Source organism: Tiliqua scincoides, chromosome 3, assembly GCF_035046505.1.
Source record: "Tiliqua scincoides isolate rTilSci1 chromosome 3, rTilSci1.hap2, whole genome shotgun sequence".
In the NCBI taxonomy this organism is placed as follows: Eukaryota; Metazoa; Chordata; class Lepidosauria; order Squamata; family Scincidae; genus Tiliqua; species Tiliqua scincoides.
Window position 1 is genome coordinate 39,816,591 of NC_089823.1, and position 27,595 is coordinate 39,844,185.

A 27,595-nucleotide genomic window follows, 5' to 3' on the forward strand; every position below is an offset into this window, starting at 1 on the left:
GCAATCCTAACCACTTATGTCAGTGTTTTCCAGCTCCGAGGTAAGGAAATAAACATTTCCTTACTTTGAGGAGGCCTCCATGAGTGACACCCCACTGCAGGATGCAGCACATGTCCCATTGGCACCACTATGCCAGTGCTGGAAAGCGCTGATATAAGGGGTTAGGATTGCGCCCTAAAACTGTGCAGAAATGTTTTATTCCCTCTCATTTTACTCTCACGCCTTGAAAAATGTAACAAGAAAATAAAAGAGCAAGACATCAGTAGCCTTTAATTTGATCTTTATTTGTCATGTTGCCTGTGTTCTTCTGCTTTTGCCTTGGCCTGATGCCCCTTAATAATAAATATTCCAGCCTTTAGCGATTCAAAGCACGATGTGTCTACTCCTCATCATGAACCTGAAATACATTATAAAAATAAATTATAAGAGATGCCAACACTGTTTTGGTACAACAGAGATGACTATGTGGCTTCTTAAACTAGCAGTCCTGTATACTCTTACTAGGAAATAAGCCCCACTGAATTCAGAGGAATTTACACCTGAGTAAACATGCATGGGATTCACCTGTAAGAATAAATCAGTAGAGCTGTACAAAAGGTCTACTTCCCCACAGTTGTTCCTGTTTTTTCTCTTGTTCTTGCCATCCTTGCCCTAACCCTAACAGCTGTGAGCAGCACCACAGGGAAACGGTTAAAATAGATATTCTCCATATGCCTTGGTCATGATCTGATTGTCCCTGTCTCCCTACAGTTGCTATTTTAATTTAAAAAACTGCGTCAGAAGCACAAATGATGGATATAAAATCATGTGCTATTTGATCCCAATGACTCTTTGAAACATTACATTCTTTTATGCATAGAGAACATTTTGTGTACATATGGTGAAGTACAAAATCTCTTACAATGTCCCCAGAAAATTCTAGGACACATATTTGGATTGCACACAGCTTCCTAGGATATATTAAGCATGACCGTAGCATCCGTGAGGGATAATTCACACAAACTAATTTGTCATTAGATGACTGCATGTGTGTGCAGGCTCTTTTCAGAACTTATAGCAGTGTTTCTCAACCAGTTGTTCGGGTACCATCAGTGGTACTTGAGATGGTCTCTGATGATACTTGCAGGATCCCTGGACACCTGCCGCCTCGCAGTGAGACCAAGAATGTGACACAACAAACAGCAGTAGGAGGCTACAAAGCATGCTTTTCCTGCTCAAAAAAGCCCTCCCACCCTGAACCTCTTACTGGTGTTGGTTGCATCTCATGTGGCCTCCCAAACCAGAAGTAACTGGCGATGATGTCATCACCAGTTGCTTCCGGTGTACTACCAGTAGATGGACTGTGTGAAGTGGTACAGCAGAGGGCAAACGCTGAGAAACACTGTCTTATAGTGAATGTATGTAGGTTGGGGTGGAGCCTGACAGCACAGTGCTGCACTCCCCATGCACATGTTCATTGTAGTCACCATAAATGTCTGAAAAGGGACTTGAAATGTCTGCAGGGATTTTGCTGTTACCTCCCAGCAACTTAATTTTGTGTACTTAGATCTGCTTGATCTGTGCGTGGACATGTACAGCACTTTTAGTGAGTAGCATTTTATGGATTGGAAGACACTTGGAAAACAGGAGGAGGCAGCAATGCCTTCATTATATTTTGCTTAGGAGAAAGGTTAGCCACCTCCAGGTTGCCAAAAATTGCTAGGATTTGCCTTTGCCATCTCCTTTATGCATTATAAGTTCAAGCTGTGGTTTCTTCTTCTTGTTGCTTTTAAACTGTGTAACTGCTTGTAACAGGAACCATCAGGAGACTCGGCACTCACTCTCCTCACTGGCAAAGGAAGTGCTTGTGGGTCTGTGCCTTATAGACATTATGTGAAGGCTGAAGCTTGGCTGTTTTTCTCACAGCCTACTCGTGTTTGTTCTTGTTCCTTTAGTGTGCTCCTGTTGAGTCCTGAAACGGTGGCCATGACAACAGCATCATATGGTTCTGCAATGTGCCAGTGGAAACCCTCCTCCTTAGCCTCTGCTGTGCCGTGGGAGCATTCAGAACATATATATTACTAAATAAGAATTTTCTCAATACCCGTAATTAGAGGAAATTATGCTGATACAACCAAAAAAACATGAGTTACAGCTGCCAAAGTAACACAAATCTATCCATGCCGTGACTGTAAATGCCAGTTCTAGCTGGTTTGGGGTGTAATCCACATCCGCACAAGAGTTCATTGGCAACTCCCCACATTGATGTTAATAGTTCTGGATTGTACCTTTTAATGACGTAATTCTTATATTAATTACAGTAGCTCTAAAGATATAATTACATGGGCAAAATGTATAGCTTGGATGATTAATTTGTGGTGGGTACACTTTAATAAATTTAACCTAAACTAAAATAATACATTGATACCATGCATTTAGCATGGAATAAGAAAAGACTCTATGGTAGAATAGATTCCAATGGCCTATAAGGCTTCGTGTACAACTATGTTTATGCAGTGTTATTTCATTACAAGCTAGTCCTTGATGGAAATTTTGGATTCTGTGAAAGATGAAACTGACTGGTCTTCATCCTCATAATGCAATCATACTTTGCTAGCCTAGTCAGGCAAAATATTGAAGCAGTAACATTGCTGAAGTGTTCCACCCCCAGGGCGGGTTACACCTCCATCATGTGATACCCCTCCTTATCATGTTGAATGGTGGGTGTTGAGAGCAATGGCAGGCCCAGGCCCACGGTGCCTGGCATGCAGGCATGACACACAGCATGAGAAGTAGTTAGGCGGTTATGTGATTATGTTGGTGCATCCTTGTGTCACCACCAAAATGCTTTCGAGGGGCATTATTTGCTGCCATTGTGAGCCAAGGGTGGGCAGGAGGACCCATCTGCCACCAAATGCAACACAGAGCTTCTCTGGGCGGGGGCTCAGGAGGCACGACCTGGGATATGGCACCTGGGGTGGTCCATCCCCGCTGCACTTCCTTAGCAACACCACTGCATTAGGGCTGTCCCAGAGATACAGCCTCAAATGGCATTTCCATGGCAAGGACTGCCTATCCCTCTTATAGCACTGAGCACCCACCATGCACGGTACACGGTGCATGTCAGGACAGCATGACCTAAGCTAGTCTTGTGGCATTTGAATTAGGCTGATGGCTGATTAGGCTGTGAGTTCTCAGGTCTCACAGGCCTCACGGACAGCCACGATTTTGGTCTGTTGTAGCAAGCACACAAATCTCCCCCTTCTAGCTGGCTGGCTTGAGAGAAGCCTTGGCTTTCCACCAAGTTCATTCATTGATCACTGCACTCGATCCCCGCATACATACAAGTTACACATCTCTTAAAAGCAGTAACGTCCTAGATATTATGGCAAGGAACAGTGGATTCTGCCATGAGGAGATTTTATTTTGGGTGGCATCTTTGTGGTGGGTATAATATTAAGCATCGCCATTAGCATCAACTCTCCCTATTTTGAGTTCTTCAAGAGAGGTCATGGTGGCCTCTCTAGTGAGAGGGAGGCCCTTGGAATCCTCTGCCCCTTCACAGGTGGTTCATATGACATACCTTTTTCAGACCAATATCTCTTGACTTGCTCCTCAGCTTATTGACCTGGGATTCGGCTATTTCAGCCCGCTCTTCAGCATCATCCAGCTCATGCTGCTGCTTCCTGTACTTTCCAAGGTATTGGTTAGCTTGCGCTTCCTAGCAAGGAAAAAAGGAAGGAAATGTTTTACTTTGAGACTCTGGCAGGCAGTGTTCCTCCACAGCATGAAAGCAAGGCAGGGCCATCGCAAGCATGTATAAGTATTTCCTAGAATCTCCTGAGGTTTCCTTGTGACCTATGCTGGTGTGCAGTTTCATTAAAAATGTTTATTCTGTCCAGGAGGCATCCAGCATTCTCTGCTTGCATGGGATATTAGTAAGCCGCAGCTAGTTATTTCAAGACTATTAGTTGGTAAGCAAATGGCCTGGAACAATCCCATATGTGCTGAAGAAACAGTAAATATTCACAACCTTTGTCATAGAAAGTTTCTCCAAGTAATTATGAAATTAAAAAAAACAACACAAATTAAGTGGCAGAAATCACTCCTGTCTAAAGCATGGAACCATATACATCAATGCCACCTGCAAGGAATCCTAGCTTAGAGCCCAGTCCTATGCAAGTATACTGAAAAGTAAGTTCCATGATCATCAGTGAGGTTTACTCTCAGGTAAGTGTGGATAGGGTTGCAACCTTGATGCCCAATCCTATCCAATTTTCCAATGCTGGTGCAGCCGTGCCAATGGGGAGTGCACTGCATCCTGCAGTGGGAAGGCAATCACAGAGTTCTCCTCAAGGTAAGGGAACATTTGCAGCTGTACCAGTGCTGGAAAGTTGGATAGGACTGGGCTCCTAGTTAATTAAAGGCTTTCAGCTAGGAACTCAGGAAAAGCAGAAAAATCCTCATACCTGCTCCCATTCAAAATTTCTCCACTGGTCCCCAGAAACATTGAACAACACAGATAGGGGGAACATGCTGTGACAGCGTGGCAGTTGGTTGCACTGGTGGGAAGGCCTGCACCATCCCACTGGCACCAGTGCAAGCAGCAGCATGCGCAGGACATGGTAAGTTCTACAAGGGTAGGGGAAGAGGAGGGTTGGTTGGGAGTAATGGGGCAGTTGGAGGGTTTCAATGAGGGGAGCTGTATCAGCAGCAGCGGTGTATATCATATCCTATCCCCCCTCCCAGGCCTGAGTCGCTGACACAAGGCAATGTGGAGGTCTAAGTTGCAGTCTCACTGCAGCTGCTGGGACTTACCCTGGAGCAAGAGGGTAAATGTCCCCTTACTTTGTAGAGACCTCCAGCACACACAATTCCCCTGCAGGATACAGCGCAAGCCGGTGTGGGGGAACTTGGACAGGATTGGGCTGTCCACAACATATTACATTGCCATTAGAAGCTGTGTCTTATCCTTTGAGAACTCTGGTTCTTTAGGCAAAAGACCCTGTGCAAGCTGCATTGGACAGCTTGTGCCTCTTTCGTGGATTTCCATATACAGTGATGCCTCGCAAGACAAATGCCTCGCGCAACGAAAAACTCACAAGACGAAAGCGTTTTGCGATTTTTTTGGTGACTTGCAAGATGAATTTTTCTATGGCCGTGCTTCGCAAGACGAATTTTTTCTGTTCAGTTTCAGTCAGATGGTCCTGCCTCATGTTTGCTGATTTTTATATGTTTTTCTGTCATGTTTAAGAAGTTGAAGTTTTGTGCTTGAAATTTTTGAAATCCTCTGTATGTATGCCTTTAAAGAACACTAAATAAACACTTTGGAAACCAAATTTGACTTTGTTCTGACTTTTTTTGCCCATAGGAACGCATTAATTAAATTTCAATGCATTCCTATGGGAAACCGCGCTTCGCAAGATGAAATTTTCGCAATACGAAACGACTCGCGGAACGAATTAATTTCGTCTTGCGAGGCATCACTGTATTAGATGCTTTCATTAAATACATCCTACTTCATTTCTAGTCTTTAGTGTACTAAATCAGAGGATCTATCTAAGAAGTGAGGACAGAATGCGAAGTAAAGCATTTGGTGCCAGAGTATGTCATTTCTCATGCATTGGAATGCTAAGACAAATGACTGTATACCAACCTAACGTTCATTTTCCATTCAGTGAGATGAAATTATATTTAGATCTGTGATTGCATCCTGTGTGACACATTTTTAGAATATATTACTTCTTGGGGGGGGGGGGAATGAAAAAGGCAAATTTATATTAAAGAACTCCAACTATTCCAAAATTGGAAAGCTTCCATTCTGTGATAAGAAGCATTTATGAAAAATAATCCCTATTTTACTCTGATTTCAGAGTCTCAGTGCTATTGTATTATCTGTGTGTTTGTGTGTGTTTGGAAAGTCTGGTGTGGTTGAGAAGAAGACGTTAACAGATTATTTTTGAAAAATGGAAGTAATACATAGGGATGGGATCAAGAGGAAAGGCACGTCCTTGACCACATGAAGCCCTGTTTCAGAACATTTAATAGCATCCTTCCATGTACTTTCAAGATTTTCCCCATACTTGATTTTCCCAATTCTGAGGAATTAAATAGCAAATAGCAGTCTGTGTATTATACTACTGTCAGACAGACTGGATAATAACTTTCCACCAATTCCAGCCTATATTGCATGGAAAGGAGCTAGTTCAAGCTTGCCCACCTCCTCCACCTCACAAGGCTGTCCTCGCTTTGTGACAGGCACAGTTGGTGAACAGAGAGGACAGGTGAGCACTCACTTACCTAACATGATGGTAAAACATATTGTCTGATATGGCCCATAGTAGAGAGGCTTCTAGCTTTCCCTTTCTGCTTCAGTGCTGCAAGATCCAGCTGCCATTGCATTTAGTGTGAACTTTTATTTTTTATTTTATTTTATTTTAAAGTCCAGCAAATATGTGCCCAGAAACATATTCAAAACCTCTCCCCCTTCCAATTTAAATTCAAATAATTAAAAAAGCCTTTTCTTTAAAACAAACAAAAATGGCCTGTGGTTTGTCTTTCTTTCTTCCCTAATCAGAATGAAAACATTCCACCTTGGCTATAACTGTCCCCACCATTCACAGTGTAGGAGCAAAAAGGTTAAGACTGTAGTCTTAAACTCACTTATTAGGGAATGAACCCCACTGAAAAGAGTGGAACTTGCTTCTGAATAACACGACTAAGCGGAGATAGCACAGTCAGTTCAGGATTGGCACAATAGTGGCACATGCATCACACAGTACAAGCTCATGGAACTTACAGCTTCTTCTGCTTGGTGCTTGTAACTTTTCACTTTCAGCTGCAGCTTATCAATCAGCTCCTGCATCCTTGTCAGGTTCTTCTTATCTTCCTCGGCCTTTGTAGAACAAATTAAAGGAATTAAAGGTCAGATGTGGACAGCTACTCACTGAAGACACATAGGCACGGGAAACAGTTTCTTCTGCTAGAAATCTAGCATTTTGAAACAGAGGGACATTATGTATTTACACTTTATCATATTTGTAGCCCACCCTTCCCCTTAGGAAATCCAGATGCCCTACATGGGGTTACATCTCCATTTTATCCTATAACCAAACTGTAAGGTATCCTATGAGGGTATTGGAGAGCCACAGGCTCAAGGCCATCCCAGAGAATTTTGTGGCCAAGCATGCATTCAAATCAAAGGTGTTCTGATCCAGTTCTGTTTACTACACCACACTGCAACACACTGCCAGTGACACTTGCCAGGAATTCAACTAAGACTAAGCACATTAGATGTGCTTGTAAATGTGTTCTGGTGGGTTGCTTGTTTTTTAAATAGCAGCCTGGGGAGGGGAAAAACTTTGACACTTTTGCACAAATGTTAACTTTGCCCAAAGAGGCCAAAACTACCTTACAGGATTCAGCAGGCTCCATGCTGGCGCCACTGCATTGTCCTGTGGTGGGGTTAGATAGGATTGGGCTGCTAGTGTGCAATATTTTAGGTAATCTACAGCCCAAGCTTGTGCTGAGCTAACAGCAGCAGATCCTGACTGGTCGTTCCATAGCAGATTTACAATTTGGTGGGTTATGGTTGCCCTAGCATGTGGTTGGAGGCTGCATGTGGGTGACAGCAACCTGCTGAGATTCCACCATTCTCCACTGCCACCAGTAAGGGGGCAGAACAGAGAATATGGGGGAAGATAGTTGGAAATTCAGGGTGGGAGTGGGCCAGGGGAGGGAGGAGGTGGGGGGGGAACAGCAGCACATGCCAACTCCCCAGGCTGCACATGACCCTCCCCAGGCTGCAACAGCAGCACATGCCAAATTCCTATCTTCCCTTTCCAGACTGGATCTGCATCTAAGGAGTCTCTTCGGACTTACACCAGCAAAAGAGCTGGCATAGTCCCAAGAAGACCCACTGGAAGCCAGGCAGCCTACAGTGAGGTAAATAAAAGAGATTTCTACTTACCTCTCCTGGGCCGTCTTGTTCCCCCTCCCCAACATGTAGTATTCACTCCATGCTGTGGGCTGGCAGGGGATAGGATTGGCGTGTTATTTTAATATTACCTGGTAAGACAGCTCTTTAATGCGCCTCTCATATTTGCGAACGCCTTTCTGAGATTCTGTATTCCGACGGACTTCTGTTTCCAGTTCATTTTCCAGCTCACGGATCTACACCAGAAAACCGCATTTATATAGTCAATTGAGAAGCAGTTCACAAAGCGGTTTAAGAAGTAAAATAAATCCATGTTATCTATGCAGCTTTACCTACAATGGCTGCACTGCTAAACTTTTCTCTCCTATCTTGCACCGATTTGCTGAGAGCAACAATAGAGCCTTTAATAAGGACTAGAAACTTACCCGGGATTCCAACTTTTGAATCTGCTTCTTGCCCCCCTTTAGAGCAATTTGCTCTGCTTCATCCAGTCTTTTCTGTAGATCTTTAATGGTCTGTTCCATATTTTTTTTCATTCGTTCCAAGTGAGCGCTGGTATCTTGCTCCTTTTTAAGTTCCTCAGCCATCATTGCTGCCTATAAAACAAAGAGTTTAGACTATGAGATGATGTCCCAAAGAAACAAGGACTAATTTGTTTTAGGTCATTTAGTACAATTATGAAATTCTAATGCTGTGGATAGCACCATAAAAAGTTAGAGTTGGAAGGGACCTTGGAAGTCATTTAGTCCAGCCTCTCTGCTCAGTGCAGACAACTGGGTAGCATACCATGCACACAGATTGTTGAAAAAATTTAACTATTGGTCAGATAATTACATACAACAATGTACTCCACTCAGGAATTAGCCACAGGCAGAAGATCAGCAAGCCAAGAAGAATAAAATCTGATGTTGGGAAAAAAAAAAAAAGAAACAAGCTGGTTACTTACATCAGTGATTGCCTTCTTGGCCTTTTCTTCAGCATTCCTGCACTCCTGAATTGCTTCCTCCACTTCATTCTGCATTTGAGTGATATCAGTTTCCAGCTTCTTCTTCTGACCGATCAAGCTTGTGTTCTTGATTTTGAAAGACAAAACAGGAAAAGAACATTATTTTTTCAGTGATACATGATAATCTCACTCACCTCTTAGACTGGTGCTGCTCAGCTGAAACACCGCTGGGATTATTCACACATTCTACCTGGGCATATAATTCACATATTGTACACTAGAGCACAAATGAATGTTTTGAAACATACCTCTAACTACCACATATTTTTTCTAGGCACATATTGGTGTTTGAAGATCAGTATCTCCAGGTTTTACTCCAAGATATAGGAATATAAGAGCATAAGATAGCCCTACTGGATCAGGCCAAAGACAAATATGGTCCAGCATTCTGTTTCCTTCCCACAGTAACCCACCAACCACCTCTGGGAAGCCCACAGGCAGAAGAAAAAGTCATATTTCTCTCCAACCATTGCTCCCCTGCAACTAGTATTCAAAAGCACACTGCTGGTGAACTCAGAGGTAGCACATAAGCATTATCACTAGTAGCCATTGGTAGACCTGTCCTCCTTTACTTTGTCCAATCTCCTTTTAAAGCCTCTGAAGTTAGTGGCCATCACGACATCTTCTGGTCATGAACTATGTGGAGAAGTCAGTTTGAAGAAGAGGAGACAAGACTGCCTGCCTTAAGCCGTCTTGTTACTTGTGAAAGATACTTAATTCTGTGGAAAATGGAATTGTCTGCGGAGAATTTTAAGAGTTATCTTGTTAGTCATGGTCTGAGCAAATCTCATTATTTAGCATTGGAAAGGAATATCTCATTAGACAAGGATCTGTATTTTATGCAGCCATAAATAGCTTGCAAAAAAAAAAAAATGACACTCTGATATTGTTCTCATCAGAATACCTTGCACATAAAATATCCATCAATATAGGGCTGAAAATTTTATGTCAATCTGTGAAGAAGGAAAGAGATTCAGTTTACGTTACAGCTTATAAGTCCTGTTACTTTCATGAGGCAGAGTCATGCTTAACTTTCCACCACTGAAGTAATGGGACTACAAGTGCTCTGTGTTGGCTGATCATATCCTAGCTGAAGAACTAACTTGTGGCCTGGTTGGCCCTTCACCCATTGAACCAGTTACCAGTTGGCCCTTCACCCACTGAAGCTGTACCAAAGCAAATACTTTTCTTAAATCCACTCAGCTTTTGGAATGCACTCACATATAATGATTGCTGTCATACTTAGAAGAAACATAGTAATAAGGAAAGGCTTTATATGTTCTGCATGGTTCCAATTCCAAGCTTAATTCAAAGTGTCAGTGCTTATCTTGTAAGCCCTACATGCAGAGATAGCTCCATATTGCTGGAGGTTTCAGGGAAAAGTTCTTCATCGGGCCCACCGCTATGCACTTTGCCTCTGTTTTCTGCTATGCTTACAGGTTACGAATGATGAAGCTTTTCTCACTTATCACCCACTTGTCAAAGGCAGTGGCCTCTGCAGTATGCTCCAATTTTTAGATAGAAGTGCCAGGTCCAGCAACAGCATGGGTCTCTCTAATCACTCATGCCACTGGTACTGGGGTGGGCCCTCTGATAAGAGTGGGCCATAGGCCAGCACTCAACCTGGCTGAGGCCCCAATCCCATCCTTTCTCTCCCCGCAGATGCAGTTGTGCTACTGAAGCATGCGCTGCATCCTGTGGGGTAAGCAGTCCCAGAGGTATCCTCTGAGTGAGGGAACATTTGAGGCTTACCCACACATAAGCCTCTAGAGCTGTAATGGGTCTACTTGGACCTGTGCCCGTGATTTTGCTGGCGCAAGTCTGAGTTCAAGCAGGAAGGTGGATAGGATATTGACAGCAGATATTGCCACTGATACTGGTCCTTTCCAGCCCTTTTCCCAGCCTCCCCTCCTTCTAACCCATCTCCTCCCTGTTCTTCTCCCTCCCTGTTAATGTATTTTTGGTTCCAAGTGAAGGCTTTAAAACAATTTTCCCCAGATTATAATATCTGAGACTTTTAAATATCCAATGACAATATCTTTTTGCCATTTTAATATGTGCTTTTATTGATTGTTTTTAATATTTCATTATATTGTTTTGTTTTAACTGTTATTAATCATCTGTCCTGGCAACTGTCCTGGCAACTGTGTTTGAAGAGCAATATTAAAATTATCTAAAATAATACGTAAAACAAAACAAAAAATTCAGTCTGAGATAAATAAGTAGCCAATTTTAAACCAACTGCCCAAGCTACTGTAGACGGTGGAGCCCTGGAGAATGCTGTACAGTACATTGGGATGAACTCAGTATTGATTGGGAAGATTCTTTAATGGTCTTGTATCAGTGTGCATGTGATAAAAGAAGGTGAGTGGGAAAGCAAAGGAAATCATCTATGCAGAAAAAATATGGCAGAAAACTTCTGGGTAGGGTAAATATTACCTTAAGCATGGACAAAAGACATTGAAAGATGGTGGGGGTCACAGAGGTGTTATTGAAAGGAAATTTTTCTTTTATCTGGAGGTCACTGCACTTACTGTACAGCATATAATATACACCTTAATTTCTTCCACCACTTGGGAGCGAACAACCTTTGAGTGTGCTTGTTAATGAGGTTATATTTTGTCTGAAACCTGCATTATCCTCAATCACAGCTCTGTGCACTGTCTGGCTAATGCTCCACTGGGAAAGAAAAAGGCCAGCAGTGTTCCCATGCGAGCCAACCTGGGTGTGCAGAAGGTTCACGCGTTCAGTGGCTTCCAGCAGCTCCTGCTCTGCCAATTTTCGGCCACGTTCTGTCTGGTCTAGCAATCCCCTCAGCTCATCCAGTTCAGACTGGAGAAGGGTGTTGCGTCGGTCGATGACTGCCAGCTGCTCTTTGAAGTCTTCATTGAGATGAGTCGAATCATCAAGCTGCACCTGAAGTTCCTACAATGAAACAGCAGCAGCAAAGCTGGGCTTCACACTTAGTGTGGCGAAACACTGGAAACAGGAATTCTCAGTTAGGGCCAACACCAGAATTGAGGGCCTCAGCACTGCCAGAAAGTATAGGTGTCTTCCCTCCCCACTGCCCCAAACTGTATTTCAGTAGTAATGCTAACTACATTACAGTGCTGTGAGTCTGGGCTACAATCAAGTAAAATACCAGACCATCACCTTGTTGTCATGACATCTGAATCTTAATCTGCTACAACAACTTGAAAAAGTTGTTTTTTCTACTGCCCTCAGACAAAAAGAAATTCTGGAACTTGTCTTGAACTCAGGGTCACCCAAAACGTGGCATGTCATTCATATGAGGTTATTCCTGACTTTTAAAATACAAGCACGCTCCCATCTCCAAGGGTGATCTATTCTGGGGAGCTCTTGATTTGGAAACTGCGGATATGAGGGAACCCTATCTGTACTATACCCATGCACTACACCCCTGCACCCCGCACACACACACTCATTACCTTCTGTTTTCTTCATTACCAAGTAGGCATGTTTCTTGCTTTTATAGAAGCTAGAACAGAAATGCGACAAACAGGCAGGCAGCCTGCATAGTAGGGGGACACATTCAGAATGTTAACAGGAAGCAGGGGGGGACCTGTGGGGAACTGCGGATAACTGAATACGCGGATACGGGGGAGATACCTATGTATAAACAACTTGTAGTCATGGCTGCTGCAAGATTTGTCTGTGTGGGGGTGGAAGAACTTAATAAAATAATAATAATAAACTTTATTTATATCCCGCCCTTCTCCCTAAAGGGACCCAGGGAACTTCTTAACCCTTTCTCCTGTGGGGGATTTTCGGCTAATCAACCATGCTGGTTTTTTTGTTTTTTTTCCTTTACTGGGGGGGGGGGGAAGTACACAAAGATATTATATGGCAAACACATGGTTTCCAACATACATGTGCTGAGAAAAAAGGGCAAAGCAAATTGGGGCACCAGCAGGTGAGGATATGGCTAGGCTAGACCCTGCTGATTCTCTCCTCCCTGCACCCGCTGATTCTCCCCCGCAACCCTCCCACCTCCACCCCTGCAGTTATCGATTCCCCAGCTTGCAGCTCTTCTGGTTTCAGGGCCTAGCTGGAGAAAAAAAAACCACCACCTTTCAGATTAATCTGTGGTGTGGCATTTCCAGGGGCTGGTGGGAAGGGTTATGCACTTCTCCCTTCCTCTGATTCTCTCCTGCAAGTGTTTCCAATCCTGTGCATTACAAGGGAAGCCTGTGTGTTACAGTGGCTCTCCAGGATTTCAGAGAGGAATTTCTTTCTTATCTACTCAGAGATGCTAGAGGTTGAACCTGGACCCTTCTGTATTACTAGGGGTTACAAGGATAAGATGGAGCTGGCACCTCATGCTATCCTTGCAGTGCCTTAGTATGGCCAGTGCATATGCTGAGGGATTTTAAAAAATGAACTCAGCATCTTTAGGAAATACCTTTATCTGAGCCTGAAGCATGCGTGTGGTCTTGGTGGCCTCTGAAGCATGCCGGTTAGCATGGCTGAGCTGGATTTCCATCTCGTTGAGGTCTCCTTCCATCTTCTTCTTCAGCCGAATGGCCTCATTTCTACTCTTTGCTTCAGAATCCAGAGTGGACTGCAAGGTGTCTATGGTACGTTGCTGGTTTCTCCTGGTATTGGAATGATATGGTGTAGTTAATACAGGATTTTCTTCCTCTAATTTTCAACTTCAAGCACTTTTTTACTGTCATAGGGACCACGCTTTCACGGTCATGCCTTCACTACAGAATGAGTGAGCCCAAACCTCATCACCTCTTTCCATCTTATAGGATGCTGCCTTATAGTGAATCAGACCATTGATCCAGCTAAGTCACTCTTGTGAATACAGACAGACAGTGGCTCTCCAGGGTGTCAGAGATGAATTTCTTTCTTATCCACTCAGAGATGCTAGGGATTGAACCTGGACCTGGGGCATTTGGTTGGCCGCTATGAGATACAGGAAGCTGGACTAGATGGGCCCATGGCCTGATCCAGTGGGGCTGTTCTTATGTTCTTATGACCCTTCAGTATGCAAAGCATGTGCCCTACCACTAAACCACAGACCTACATCCCTAAGGTATTGCATATAGCTCTTTTTTTATCCCGATACTAAATCCCTTTACTTTGAATCTGTTCCATAACTTTTCACCCAGCAAGATCCCAGCTTTTGCTTGTTTATTGCCTCTTGTTTATTAATGCATCTTTTGTCAACATATTGTGCAGACAGTAATTATCAATCAGTCTCAACAACATTCTTGCAAATTAAGGCAGAGCGCACAGATGGCAAAGCAGATATATAAGCAGAAGTAAATTGCCCTCTTCTACATAATGTGTTACTGGCAGCACTAGCGCAAGAAAATGCTGTTGATGGGTAGAGACACAGATCACTTGTGCCTAGTGTTCTTGAGAAGAACCCTAACAACATAGCTAGAGCTTAATACCACCTTTGGTCTCTCTTACCAAGCTTTGTAGAAAATGGACTCTATTAGCCAGCCAGCTTGGGAACATACCGTACCTGAAGTTTTCCGTTTCCTCATCTTTTTCTGCCAATTTTCTTTCAAAATCTGCTTTGATTTGGGACAGCTCCAGTTGAAAACGGAGTGACTTGCTTTCTTCGTGTTCAAGGGCTCCCTACAAACCACACAGCATACATTATGCCAAAATCTGTCCGTATTTGTTCTGAAGAACATGAACGATGATAATGGAAAGGTGCAGCCCAATCCTAGGCTCCTTTGCACAACAGACCAATGGATTCCGCACATGCAGCTTTGCAATGAGGAAGGGGGACAATGTGTGAAGTTGCACCACCCAAGGAATTATTTGGAAGAGGATCAAGGACTTTTGAAACCCCTGCATAGTGAAACTGAAGGTTTGTCACAGCAGGCCCACCACAAACAAAAACACAACTTTCCTACAATACTTTTCCTGCACAAAGGATGCTGAGATAATTTTGGAAGGACATGTATCTCATGCAGGCATAGGTAGTTCTAGGATATGGCAGGCCTGGACACTTGCCCTGGCTGCCACTTGAAGGGGGGGGGGGTTGTGCCACTGTGAAGAAGGAATGGCCAGGAGGGAGCCAGATCACAAAGCCACCACCCCATGTTTGCAATCTGACTGCCCCTTGTTCTTTCTGCTCAGTGGCGCCTCCTTCAAGGGTTGCATCCTTCGAGAAGGTGCCTCTATAGCAATGGTTCCCAACCAGCCTGTGGACCATTGAGGCAAACATTAGAATTGTCTTGGACCACATGCAACCCCCTCCATCCCCACCACACAAAAAAATACAATTCAGTTTAGTAGCCCATATAGGAGCGCTCAGCAAGACACTGCAAATGCCCACTGCGGGTGGGTTCATTCTCCGCTCTTTCTGGTGGTCCATGGGGAAGCATCTCGCAGAGTGAGCACTTCTCAGCAGACTACCAAAAGGTTGGAGAATGGATCCTCCCACAGCTGGCACATCAGCAAGCACTGGACCACCATAGAAGGCAGAGAACAAACTACCTGCAGCCACAGCCAACACTTCAGTGGTCTGTGGGGGAATACTCACTTGGTCTTTTCCTGAACTAGTCTAGTGGATAACGGTTGTATTGTTCCACTTTGTTGTCAGTTGTCTGCTGTAATATTTATAATGCCAATAAAGGTTAACTAACTAAAAAAACTAAAAACTACTCACTTGGTGAGATACTGGAGGTGATCAAAGGTGATAATCTTTTTTTCCTGAGACCTCATGGACCACTTCTCAGGGTCTCACGGACCGACCACCTGTGGTCCCCAGACCACAGTTTGGGAACCACTGGTCTATAGGGAGAATGAATAAGGATGGCAGCCAGACCGAGAAGCTGCCAGCATCTCCTCTTCCAGGAGAACCCGGAAGTGACATTATGATATCACATGACATTGTGCCTTCTCTGCCCCAGGCACCAGAGCTTGTAGGTACATGGCAGCAGATTAATGGTTTTGCTATTCTGAAAAAGCTTCTGTCTGGGGAATAGCAGTTGTTTACTGCAGTATCATGAGGTTTAAGCTGCAAGTTACACTACTGTAAACTCTGCCTGCTCCTCAATGTCCTCTCTAACATTTACAGCTGCACTAAAGTATCAGCTCTTTATAGCTGCACTAAAGTATCAGCAAGCAGAAAACTAACTTTTGCTCTTAGAACAAATAAAGTACATTACACCGCCTCCCTAGTTTTGTTTAATTCTTCAAGTGTTTACAAGTTGCAATTTGTGGGTGGCGTTTTTGGCAGGGTCCTCAAAAGCAAAGAACTGCCAGTTTAATTGACAATGAAATCTTATGCATTTGGGAGTAGTGGGAAAAGGAAACAATGGCATGGAGTTATATGAATCATGAAAAAGACCTGCTTTTGACAAACAAAGCCCAGCACTATGCAGACTCCTTCTGAGAGCATAGCCCTTAAAACAGTGAACTAGTCATAGATAAGTAAGCCACTCTCCCCTAAACAGCCTCTCAGCTGATGGTCACCTTTCCTCAAAGGCTCTGGGAGGCATGTATGAGATTCCTCCCCTACATCAGATGGGAGAGAGAGGTATGGAAGGTAATGAAAGCATTATATTAAATAGAAGGATTCCATAATGTGAACTGCTGTTATGATCTGTGGATTTCTAGATTATTCACCTGCAGGGATGGCATAAAGACCAAAGCAGAACTTGGTATTCAGGACATTGTAATTATCAGAAATTTAGTGCAACTGTGAGCATATTATTCAGTGATCTGGAGAAATTGACTCCTAGTATTGCACTGTTATATGACTCCTTTTAGTATTGCACTGTCAGCTGCTCACTGGTTGAGTAAGACAGATGTAGTTTTAGAATAACTATAGTGTTAGTTTTAGTTCTTAAGATTGCCCTTACTTGGTATAAGACAGTAAGATTAGTTGAAGGTGTTAAAACCTTCTAACTCATCTTCCCCGAAGGGAAGTATGTAAAGAAAAAGCAGAACTAGGTATTCAGGACATTGTAATTATCAGGAATTTAGTGCAGCCGTGAGGGCATTTGGTGATCTGGAGAGTTTGACTTCTAGCAACCTCTGGTATTGCATCACCTGCCAGAAGATTAGTTGATCAATACTTTAGTGATATAAAGGATACCTGAGGGGGGTGGATGGATTTTGACAGTGTTTGTCTGGAATTTGGAGCAACTCCAGGTCATTCTGCTTTTCCAGCATGGACTTGGCTTTTCACCAAATAGAGAACAGGTGAAATGACTGCTTTTGCTATGCTCAGAAGGATGTGTGCCCTGTAAGAGTTAAGTTTAGTAAGTCTAGGCACTTTAGTTTTATTATTTTCATGTGCCTTTGTTAAGTCTGTATAGGTCTTGCTTTGCTTTATGCTTTGCGTTAATGAGACGTAACCTTAACTACTTACAGTGCAAACCTATCTCACACTTAGAACAGGCAGGCCAGGAGACCTGCACTATATCCAGAGCAAGACAGGGGCCCGAAGTGGCTCAGCCAGAGATAAGGGAAAACTCTTCCCCTTACCCCTGGGTAAGCCACTGCAACCCCAATGGGTCTCCTTGGACTTGCGCCACCTCCAGAGGTTAGCCACCCATTGCTAATTCTTTTCCTTCTTTCCTGGTTCACACATTACCAAATCCCACGCTCTTGAGTTACCATCTACTGGCTCTGGCTCTGTATGAGGGTGTAGCAGAGTTGGCATCTGACTTGACAGAATGATTCCTACATATACATGTGTGTATGTATATGCGCGTATGAGAGAGCAGAATCTCAATGGCATTTGGGGTCAGTCAGACATAGCTTAATTGAATCAGGGACTTTGGAGACTTCTCTTTTAAGCACGAATGATTGCTGCCTCCCTGCATCCAGGAAGATCAGATAACCAAGCAAAAGCAATCTGTTTTTAATAAGACAGACATCCACAAATGCCTTCTGATTTCATTCTATGTGCTGCTGTGCAGACTGAGTAGCAGTGTCGGGACCTGGCCGGAGGGTTGGTGTAGCAGCTCTCATTGACACTTGAGTCCAACAACTGCTGCAGCAAAAATGCAGCAATTAGACCGAGCTGTGGCAGAGGTAGGATCAGAGGTGGTCCTTCTCTGCATAGTGCTCCCAGTCAAAGGGCTGGGTGAGAGTGTCACAGCAGCACTTTTGCAGCTAATGAAGGTGTGTAGAAATGGTCTGTTAGTAAGATAGATTACTGGGGAAGAGGAGGAAGCAAAATACTTCCCTTTGGTTCTCAGATTCACAGCCCTCCTGCTTCAGCAACGTCTACGTTTATCTGTCAAAGTAAAGCTGTTCAATGCATTACAAATGGATGCATTAGAACCAATCAGCTAAAATATGGATGCCATGTATATATTATATCAGCATATAATATATCATGTTCCGCTTTTTCAGAGCAGTGGACAAAAACATGCTGCTTCCTCTGCTCTGATAGATCAGCACCTTTATATTTGGCGTTGAAATCCCTGCAAAATATAAAATACCCTGCAAGATAAAAGAAGAGGTTAATAAAATGATACACAGCTTTTTTTTTTTTTTCCCAAGCATCAATGCATTTCATAGGCTGTGGGAAGATGAAGGGATGTGGAGTTGTTCTATTAAAAGCAAAGGCACGCTTTTTAACATTCACTTACGACAATGCCTTGAAAAGTATTCAATTAACTTGGCGATATCAGAAGTGAATCATAATACTCCAGTGCCTTGAACTAGCCCCACAAACCCTGTAGGTATCACAGGCCATGTAGACACCAGGTGTGGAAGCCAATGATTTTTAGGTGCATGTGAGATAGCTGCTTTAAAAAAAAAAAAAAAAAACCAGCAAACTACAACATTGACTTCTTATCTTCCCTCAAAATGACCACAATTTCCAGATATTTCAGCTTTTCTAGTACTCACATTAACCCAATGGCATGGGAGCCATTGCATTCCCATTCCTTCATGCACTGCTGGATAACTTGAGAATTTGGATTGGATTCAAAAACCATGACCGGAAGGAAAATAACTGTTTATGTTATTCTGCAGATGTCTGCCCAAGAGCTCATGCTGTGCTATAATACCTAGAGGCCTATAGCAGTACTTAACCCTTGTGCCAGAGCAAGGGGTTGGAGGCTGTGCATGGGAAAGCATACTTCTTTGGATTTAGTTTCACTTTTCTCATATAGTGCTCTCTTGTGTGCGATGTAAAACAACCTTTCCACAAGCGGAACATTCCTTCCAATCCTTGGTTTTATTTGCAAATTATGAATTGGGTATTTCTAATAAAGCCTGCTTGCAAGAATATTTGAGCACTCACGTAGGTAAGATACAGTAAAGGTAGTCTTAATTAATTTGCAGAGGAGCTGGTGAAGCTGTTGGCTTAGACCAGGGGTCTCTAAACTTTTAGGCCAGAGGGCCACATAAAATATCTGGCATGGTGTCGAGGGCCGGAAAAATAAATAAATTTTAAATATAAAATTTAAATAAATACATTAGAAAGCCTTACAATCGTAAGGCATTCAGATGGCCCAAAAAGTCACTTCTGGTTTTTCAGGAAAACCAGGAAGTGATGTTTTTAGACCTTTAGAAGGCATTCTGAGGGGAGGCGCATGGCCTCCCTGGCTCTCAGAACACTATTCAGATACAACTGGAGCATAATTCTGGATACATTTGGTTGAATGGGTAGTAGTCCAAAGGCTTGCTGAGGGCTGGATAGAAGCTTGTTGTGGGCCACATCAGGCCCCCAGCATCTCAAAAAAGACATAGTGGAAATGGAAAAGGTGCAAAAGAGAGCGACTAAGATGATTATGGGGCTGGGGCACCTTCCTTATGAGGAAAGGCTACGGCGTTTGGGCCTCTTCAGCCTAGAAAAGAGACGCCTGAGGGGGGACATGATTGAGACATACAAAATTATGCAGGGGATGGACAGAGTGGATAGGGAGATGCTCTTTACACTCTCACATAATACCAGAACCAGGGGACATTCACTAAAATTGAGTGTTGGGCGGGTTAGGACAGACAAAAGGAAATATTTCTTTACTCAGCGTGTGGTCGGTCTGTGGAACTCCTTGCCACAGGATGTGGTGCTGGCGTCTAGCCTAGACGCCTTTAAAAGGGGATTGGACAAGTTTCTGGAGGAAAAATCCATTACGAGTTACAAGCTATGATGTGTATGCGCAACCTCCTGATTTTAGAAATGGGCTATGTCAGAATGCCAATGCAAGGGAGGGCACCAGGATGAGGTCTCTTGTTATCTGGTGTGCTCCCTGGGGCATTTGGTGGGCCACTGTGAGATACAGGAAGCTGGACTAGATGGGCCTATGGCCTGATCCAGTGGGGCTGTTCTTATGTTCTTATGACCACTGGCTTAGACCGACATAGTTTTCAAATTTCCAAACCTAAGGGAGTCTTTTCCACACTGCCTTGCCTGCTATGAAATTCACTGTACAGGACTCTAAGGCCCAAACCAGGTGCACAAATGCATGTGGTAATGGGCATTTTCATGGAATAAGCTCATTTTACAATGCTAAGCTCACATGGATTTCCTTATCCTGTGGGTTTTGTGCCACATAATATCCAAGTATCTCTGTCACTTGTATCCATCCTAAGCCATCCACGTGAGTTTCTTCCAGGTGGGTTTTTGAATATGCGGTTGCAAGATTGAATTTGACCCAGGAAATCTGCTGAGGGATGAATGGCAAGCATGGGAAGGCTTGGTGTTAACTTATGCCACCAAGAATGTCCTGGATTGTGGTGAATGTGTGGTCACAAATCCCACATGAGTTGAAACCCATGGATGTATTTTGCCATGGGATAAGTGTGCATTTGGTTTGGGCCTAAGACATGTCCTAGGGCAGGAATGACCCAAACCTGTAATCTCAGGGTTCATGCTGTTCTCCAAACGGTGCTCTGAGATTCAGGAATAGTAAGCACCATCAGATAGAAAAGGTATCTGTGACTACTTCTCTGGCCTCCCCCCCTATTCCATGATGGAAGTTTCATATCTTCAGGAGGTATGACTTATTTATTTATTTATTTTTAGATACCCAGAGATGGAGAGAAATTTCAGTAATTTTTCAAAGGATCACAAAATCCCAGTCAAAATGGCAAAGTAGGTTTTTCACCTTTATTGCCTTAACAGACCCAGCATTGTCTTCACTCTGAACTGATAATCTCTCACACTGGGTAGGTGAATGCTTGACAAGCCATACATCTTAGGGTTCTTTACATCATAGTTGATCTGCTGCACCAGACTGGTGTCTGGGGTCATAATCAACCAGCTCTCTCCCATCTCTAGGAGATGCCCGTATGAAAGGTGGCCCTCAAGTCCTTCTGCCTGGGGCATGGCTCTGCCTCACTTCAGTCCCTGCATGTGGTGCAGCCCAGCTGCCAGTAATAGGCCCCTCCTCTCCAGTATTCTGCCCACTTTTGGTTGTGCCCCAAAATGATCTCGTGCACCTTCGCTTCCTACGACTTCCTTTCTTTCCTTTCTCCATGTCCATCTTCCTACTTGAGTTCTTCCCTTCTTCTTAAATATTACATCATCTTTTCCTTTTGCTCCTCCTATTCCTCCTCTGTTTGCTTCCCCTTTTTCTTCTCTGTCCTCCTTCCTTTTGTCCTAGCCTGCTTTTTCATCCCTTCTTTATCCTTTCCTATCAGCCCTTTTAAAGGGCCAGTACAGCTGTCAATCCCAGCTGCATAGGAAGCAACTGGCAGTGATGTCATCTATAAGCAACCCCAGAGTCTTTCTGAGTAAGCCCTGGAGATGTGAATCCTGCATTGCACCACAACAGTCTGTGGTGCTTGACAGAATCATAGGCATAGCCATTGCTTTATTTTGTGTGTGCGTGTTTGGAAAGCAGTGACCCAAGAAATGCCATCCCTTCTTCCAAACCTTTTATCTTACCTCAGCTTCTTCCAGTGCGAGCTGAACTTCTGATTTTTCTTGCTCAATCTGTTTCTTCATTTTCTCTATCTCATGAAGGGTCTTGTTTCCTTCACTGATCTGGTCGGTGAGGTCCGTAATCTCCTCTGAAAGGATTGTTAAAAATTTAGATTATAGGGGTCAGAAAGTCCTAAAAGCAAAAAGTTGTATCTGCTACAGCTGCAGAGGCAAAGGAATTCGAACCAAATAACTTCCAGTGCAATCCTATGGATTGCTACTCTTACTCAGATGTAAATCCCATTGTGTTCAGTGGGGCTTACTCCCAGAAAATGGCATACAGAATTGCAGGCTTACTTCGCAGAGCTGTGAGATACTTTGTATAATTCAAGAGCTATTTAATAATGAAAAGTGGCCAAAGACAATAATTAAGTAATAAGCTGAGTGTGAGGAGGAAATCAAATATTGAACATGTTAGGTTAAAGTAATTAATACAATATTACAGTATGCACTGAGCCAGTCACAGAAGGAGTAAGGGCAAACTAGATGGGATGAGGTAGCCATGTTTATTCATGCCTGCATGAAGCAGGTGCACAAAAAGGCCACACAGGTGAGAGGGGGCTTGACCTTCCTTCCCATCTTCTCTCCCTGTACTCTGTTGCTTCAGGCACTTTTCTCCTCAGCCCAGCTCATTACTGGCATCAGAGCTAAGTCGAAAGAGAACTGCTTGAAACACTTAACATTTTACAAGAAAATAGCTCTAATAATATTTCAGTGAATCATTGCACAAATTGTTCCAGGGTTTTACCCTACAAACCACTTCCATCTCCTTCTTTTGTTCTCTCCCTTGTGTCTATATCTAGATTCTGGGCTACTCAGGGCAAGGATCTACAAGACAGGGACAGAACGTGGTTGCCGCTGTCACCTTGAACTTGCATGCTGTGCTGCCACCATTTCAGATAACAGAGAGATCTGATACCAGCTAACTTTACTGGGAAAACTGGAGACTTGGGCTAACGACAAAACAGGGTCTAACAGCACTGTTTCGCCAGCTCTCAACCTAAACAAATTATACGGTGGAGAGAATGTCCCCTTGCCTGTTTCTCTGGAGTGGTGTGTCAATTGTATTGCTTTGGGGCTCAAATACGTACGTTCCCTCACTGACTGGCTCCTCCTAACTTTGAAACATCCTCAGCATATGACCAACCTTGGAGGTTCTTGTTTTCCCTTTTTAAGGTCTCCAGATTGTCCAGGCTTTCTTCATAGGCATTTTTCAGCTTGAATAACTCTGTGCTGAGGCTCCGGGCTTCCTTCTGGGCACTTTCGAGCTCTGCTTGGGACTCCTCGTACTTCTGTTTCCACTCAGCAATAATCCTGTCAAAATTGCGCTGCTTCTTGTCTAGGGCTCCTGCGGCTGAGTTGGCCTTTTCCAAGTCAATCATTATATCTTCCAGCTCATTCTGCAACCTGTGCTTAGTCTTCTCCAGAGAAGAGCATTTGGCGTTGGCTGCCTCAACTGCTTCCTCGGCCTCTTGGAGACGAGCCGCCAGCTTTTTCCTAACAGAAGGGACGTGCAATAAAATGACTGTCACCCCAAAGTTCCTGGTTATTATTATCAAACTGTAATCAGTGTATCGTGTCATTTGATGGCACGTTTTATTTACTACATTTAAATATTGCTTGTCCTGTCTTTCAGACCACAGTTTTCACAGGATAGCTCACCATTGCATGCACGCACGCACACTAAAACAATAAACAATATTAATAATAATAAGATATAGTAGAACAGTAGCACTGATTAAAACCAGCAGCCATAAAATGGATTAAAAGTTAGTAATTAAAAGCCTTGTGAAACAAAAACATCTTAATGGCTTGCCTATATCTTAATGGCGAATCTCCTGGGTGACCTTGAAAGTGAAAGCCAGTCACTTTCTCTCAGCCTCACCTACCTCACAAGGTTGTTGTGAGGACAAAAGGAAGGAAGCAGCTGTGCACACAGCCGTGAGCTCTTTGGAGGAAGGGTGGTATAAAAATGTGATAAATAAAGAGTCAGATGGCTAATCTAACTGCAGTGCCACCACAGCAAATGCTCCGTGCTTGGTTCCAGATGGCTTCATGGCCTGGCTAAGCCCTGAGGCAGTGAAGGCCCACTGCCACTGCTGCTCCCCTCTATTGACCAGGATGCCAGGGCCCGTGGGAATGCTCCTCAGATTATAGTGAGGGAGCAGTGACAGCAGCAGACCACCGTCTTCTTTCCCCCAGTGTCACTTTTTTATCCCCAGATGTCTTGTGTCCCGTCCCATTCCCCCCCCCCCCGTGTCAGGGGTTGGGGCATCCAGAAATAGTGCTAGAAAGCATGAGAAAAACATCATCTTGCGGTAAACCTCCTCACAGGGAGGCAGTGGGAAGCAACAGAAGCAACAGCAGACCATACTCCCCATTGGCATTTTACAAATGCTGCTGCTGCTTCCCATCATAGACTAACAAGCCAGCTAGGGGCTCAGGGCCCAACAGGGAGGCTTACCAGGAGAAGGTGGGGAGGAGATAGTAGCAGCAGGCATGAGTCCACCTTCACACTACGACCCAATAACTATAGCTACGGCAGTGAAGGATGACAGTCATTTGTCTGGTGCTCTATTCCTGGGCATTGTGGGGGGGGGGGGCATGTTGCTAGCTGCCAGCTGGCATACACATGCACTTTCCAAAGCATGAGAGAAGTACACCATTGGGAGGTCCTCTCAGAGCTTTTATCCCACAGCTCCCCAAAAGCTGGAGCCACCATTGTCTGGGTTCCGTCAATCAGATTTAGGGTGCTATCCTAACTGTGCCCCGGGCTGGCGCAAGTCCCTTACGCCAGCCCGGGAGGGTCGCAAGCATGCCGTAAAGCATATTTGTGCCTCCGTGGGAGCAAGCTGCACCAGTGCACAGAGATGCGCTAACCCACAGAGGCCAAAACCAGCCTCCGCCGCTTGCAGCAGCAGGTGAGTTCGCACCAGCTGGGCTTGGCTGGTGCAGGGTTCTGGGGAAGGTGTGGAGAGGGCAGGGAGGAGGCAGGAGGGAGGCATTCTGGAGTGGGAGGAGGGCATAAAAACAGGGTGATGTGGGATAACCTGCAGCGACATCACCCCTGGCAGATATGCAGGTTGCGGGCTAGTGCTGCAGTGTTCCGGATTTACAGTTCAGTCTGGTAGGAGACAGGTTTATAAATACAAACAGGACTGACTTTGCCTAGTGTTTGAAAAAGAGCAACAGTGCTATCAGGCATTGCTGAAAGAAGCAGGGGCTCCTACAGAAAGCTCACCTGATGAAAAAGTTTGCAGGGCTTCTCACTGAATGTTCTCCCTGGACAACCCACCTGATCAGAACAGATCAGCAGTTGAGTTGATCTGTTTGCAGCCTGCAACCTGTAGTGCCAGCTTTGTTTTTCAAAGACACGTGTGAAAACCTAAAAGGGCAATCATGGCATAGCTTACTTGGCTTCTTCTAGCTCTTCAGTCCTTTGGATAGCATCAGTTTCATATTTAGTCCTCCACTGGGCCACTTCTGCATTGCCCTTGGACAGGGCCCTCTGCAACTCTGCCTTGGCTTCTTGCTCCTCCTCAAACTGCTCACGCAGGAGGTCACAGTCATGACGGGCAGATTGCAGAGCATGGGCCAGAGCATTCTTTGCCTGCAAGATCAGAAGACTGCATTTATCACATATATGGGAGGACAAGACTGGACAGAAGTAAGCCCCATTGAATTCAATGGAACTTACTCACATGCACAAGTACGTAAGATTGGAGCCATAACACGTCATAGCAATAATTGTGGCATTTCTTGATCATATTGGTACTATCCCTGACTCTCCCTGATATTTACAGACAGAACCAAACCCTCACAGCTTGTGTCATTCAGTGCAGTTCTAACACTGATATGCCGTTCTGCACCAGCAAAAGGACCAGTTCAATGAGTAGCTGTTTCATGCAAACTCAGAATCAGTTAGGAGAATTAAACACAGTGTTACCTTGGTCTCTTCCTCCAGCTGCCTTTTAAGTTCCTCTATTTGTTGAGTGAAAGACAACTTCCCTCGGGAAAGTTGGTTTATAAGCGATTCTTTCTCTTCCAGCTGTCTCGTAAATTCACCTGCCGGAGGGTTAACACAAAAAAGATAATGAGTATAAGCTTCTTACTGTTCACTGCCACCCTCACCTGAAAATCAGAATGACAGGAAAGGAGTACAGAGACGGATGGGCTACCAGAGGCACGGATGCCGTGACTTCTGAGTAAATGAAAGTAACATGCTTCCTGCTTTTGCAGTCCTGAACACCTTGCAGACTACTTCCTCCTGTGAGGAGGTAGACTGGATATTTATGGTCTAGGTCACATTGTGCCAAAGACTGAAAACATCCAAAAAAGGTCTCTGGGCATAGTAAAAGGCATTGGGGAAAATCACAGTACTTGTGACTGACATTTTCACGTATCAATACTTTGATCAGATGTGCAAGGTCAACAGAAAGCCTACGTCACCCAGAGTGCTTGTTCATGCTACAGATTTCTCCATGAATACCCCCCAAAAGCATTAGCATGAATAGCAGGAGATAGGTAAAAAGGAGATTTAAGAGTCACAAGTGAAAACACTCTTCATCATCAGGAACTGTGGAGTGGAAGAGCCTGGTCTGCTCTTTGCTCTGGCAGCCCAAATTCTGGGACCCTCATAAAAACTGACATACCAGAGTCTTATATCCAAGACATTAGCAGTACATTCCTTTTCCACAGCTAACTGCTTGGAATTAAAGGAAAGACTGTATGAGTATTTTTGAGCAAAGTATGCTTACATACGAAAAGCACATCACAGTGCCTGAAGACTGTGGGGGCTTCCCTTTCTATGGATATAGTTTTGTGAAACCCAGTCTTCTGACCAACTAGGAAACTTCCTCCCTTTGATTGCCAAACAATGTGCTTCAGTATCTCATCATGTCTGCCAAACAGGATGAAACTCAGAAAGCTGGTTATCCCCTTGTTTTCCCACCAGTTCTGCCAGTGTCAGTTCAAATTCTGATTTAAAACAAGGATAACATCACTCAAAGGGATCCAAGCATGAAATGGGCAGGTGGCTTTGCTATTCTGGCAACTTGGTTTGCCAATGTATTGCTTTAATGCCAACATGCCCAGGAACCCAATCAAAATATTATCAAGTTGGGAAAAGATCCCAGAAAGCAATCGTTACCCTGAATATGTCTTGGAACAGTGGGTGGCTGGGAGCATGTGCGCATGTGCGTAAAAAGAAGAGTACATTGCGCATCAGGAAAACCCTATGGTCCAATGCAGGCCATCAGAACAAAATAACAGCACAGATGCTGGAAGAGACCCTAATATGTGTTGTCAGCATGAATTTTCTCTTTTCATGAATCCCAGAATGTAAAGCAGAAGCTGTAGAAGTGAAGGAAAAGAATGTTCCTGCAAATGTTGAAGGTTCACACTGCTGTAAAGGTTCTTAGGTGCGACCTCCATACTTCCTTCCTATGTTAGTGACAATGTTTGTCCAACCTACCATTTTCAGCTTGTAGCTTCCCTTTTTGGGCACCGAGGTCATTCACCAACCGGGTCATCTCATCCACTTTAGTTTTCGCCTCATTCAGATGGTCTTCAAAAGTGCGGCAGAGTTTTTCTGCATTTGTCTAATGCATTTGGAACACAAGTAATCAAATGTCAGCCTAATCAATATGCATGACTCAATTCACCCTTTAAGGTCAATCTCTTTTAATGGTAAAGAACCTCATTGACCCACTTGTGAGCAAGGCAGACAGAAAAACAGAAGGCAATAAGAACACTATTAGAGAAACTGACATATCATTAAGGCTGCAGTGCA

General features: G+C 44.0%; 1 protein-coding gene across 1 annotated transcript in view; it reads right to left on the bottom strand.

The window, feature by feature from the left end:
• Positions 1-263: 263 nt before the first annotated feature.
• Positions 264-27,595, bottom strand: part of MYH15 (myosin heavy chain 15) — a 108,546-nt gene continuing 81,214 nt past the window's right edge. The window contains exons 29-42 of the mRNA XM_066622592.1: positions 27,278-27,404; positions 25,751-25,869; positions 25,218-25,414; positions 22,952-23,301; positions 21,769-21,893; positions 14,422-14,537; positions 13,345-13,537; positions 11,643-11,846; positions 8,862-8,987; positions 8,341-8,511; positions 8,047-8,151; positions 6,779-6,874; positions 3,563-3,700; positions 264-397 (exon numbers count right to left, since the gene is read on the bottom strand). Of these exons, the coding sequence (XP_066478689.1) occupies positions 380-397; positions 3,563-3,700; positions 6,779-6,874; positions 8,047-8,151; positions 8,341-8,511; positions 8,862-8,987; positions 11,643-11,846; positions 13,345-13,537; positions 14,422-14,537; positions 21,769-21,893; positions 22,952-23,301; positions 25,218-25,414; positions 25,751-25,869; positions 27,278-27,404 (2,085 nt within the window). The 3' untranslated portion in view covers positions 264-379. The remainder of the gene's footprint in view (positions 398-3,562; positions 3,701-6,778; positions 6,875-8,046; positions 8,152-8,340; positions 8,512-8,861; positions 8,988-11,642; positions 11,847-13,344; positions 13,538-14,421; positions 14,538-21,768; positions 21,894-22,951; positions 23,302-25,217; positions 25,415-25,750; positions 25,870-27,277; positions 27,405-27,595) is intronic.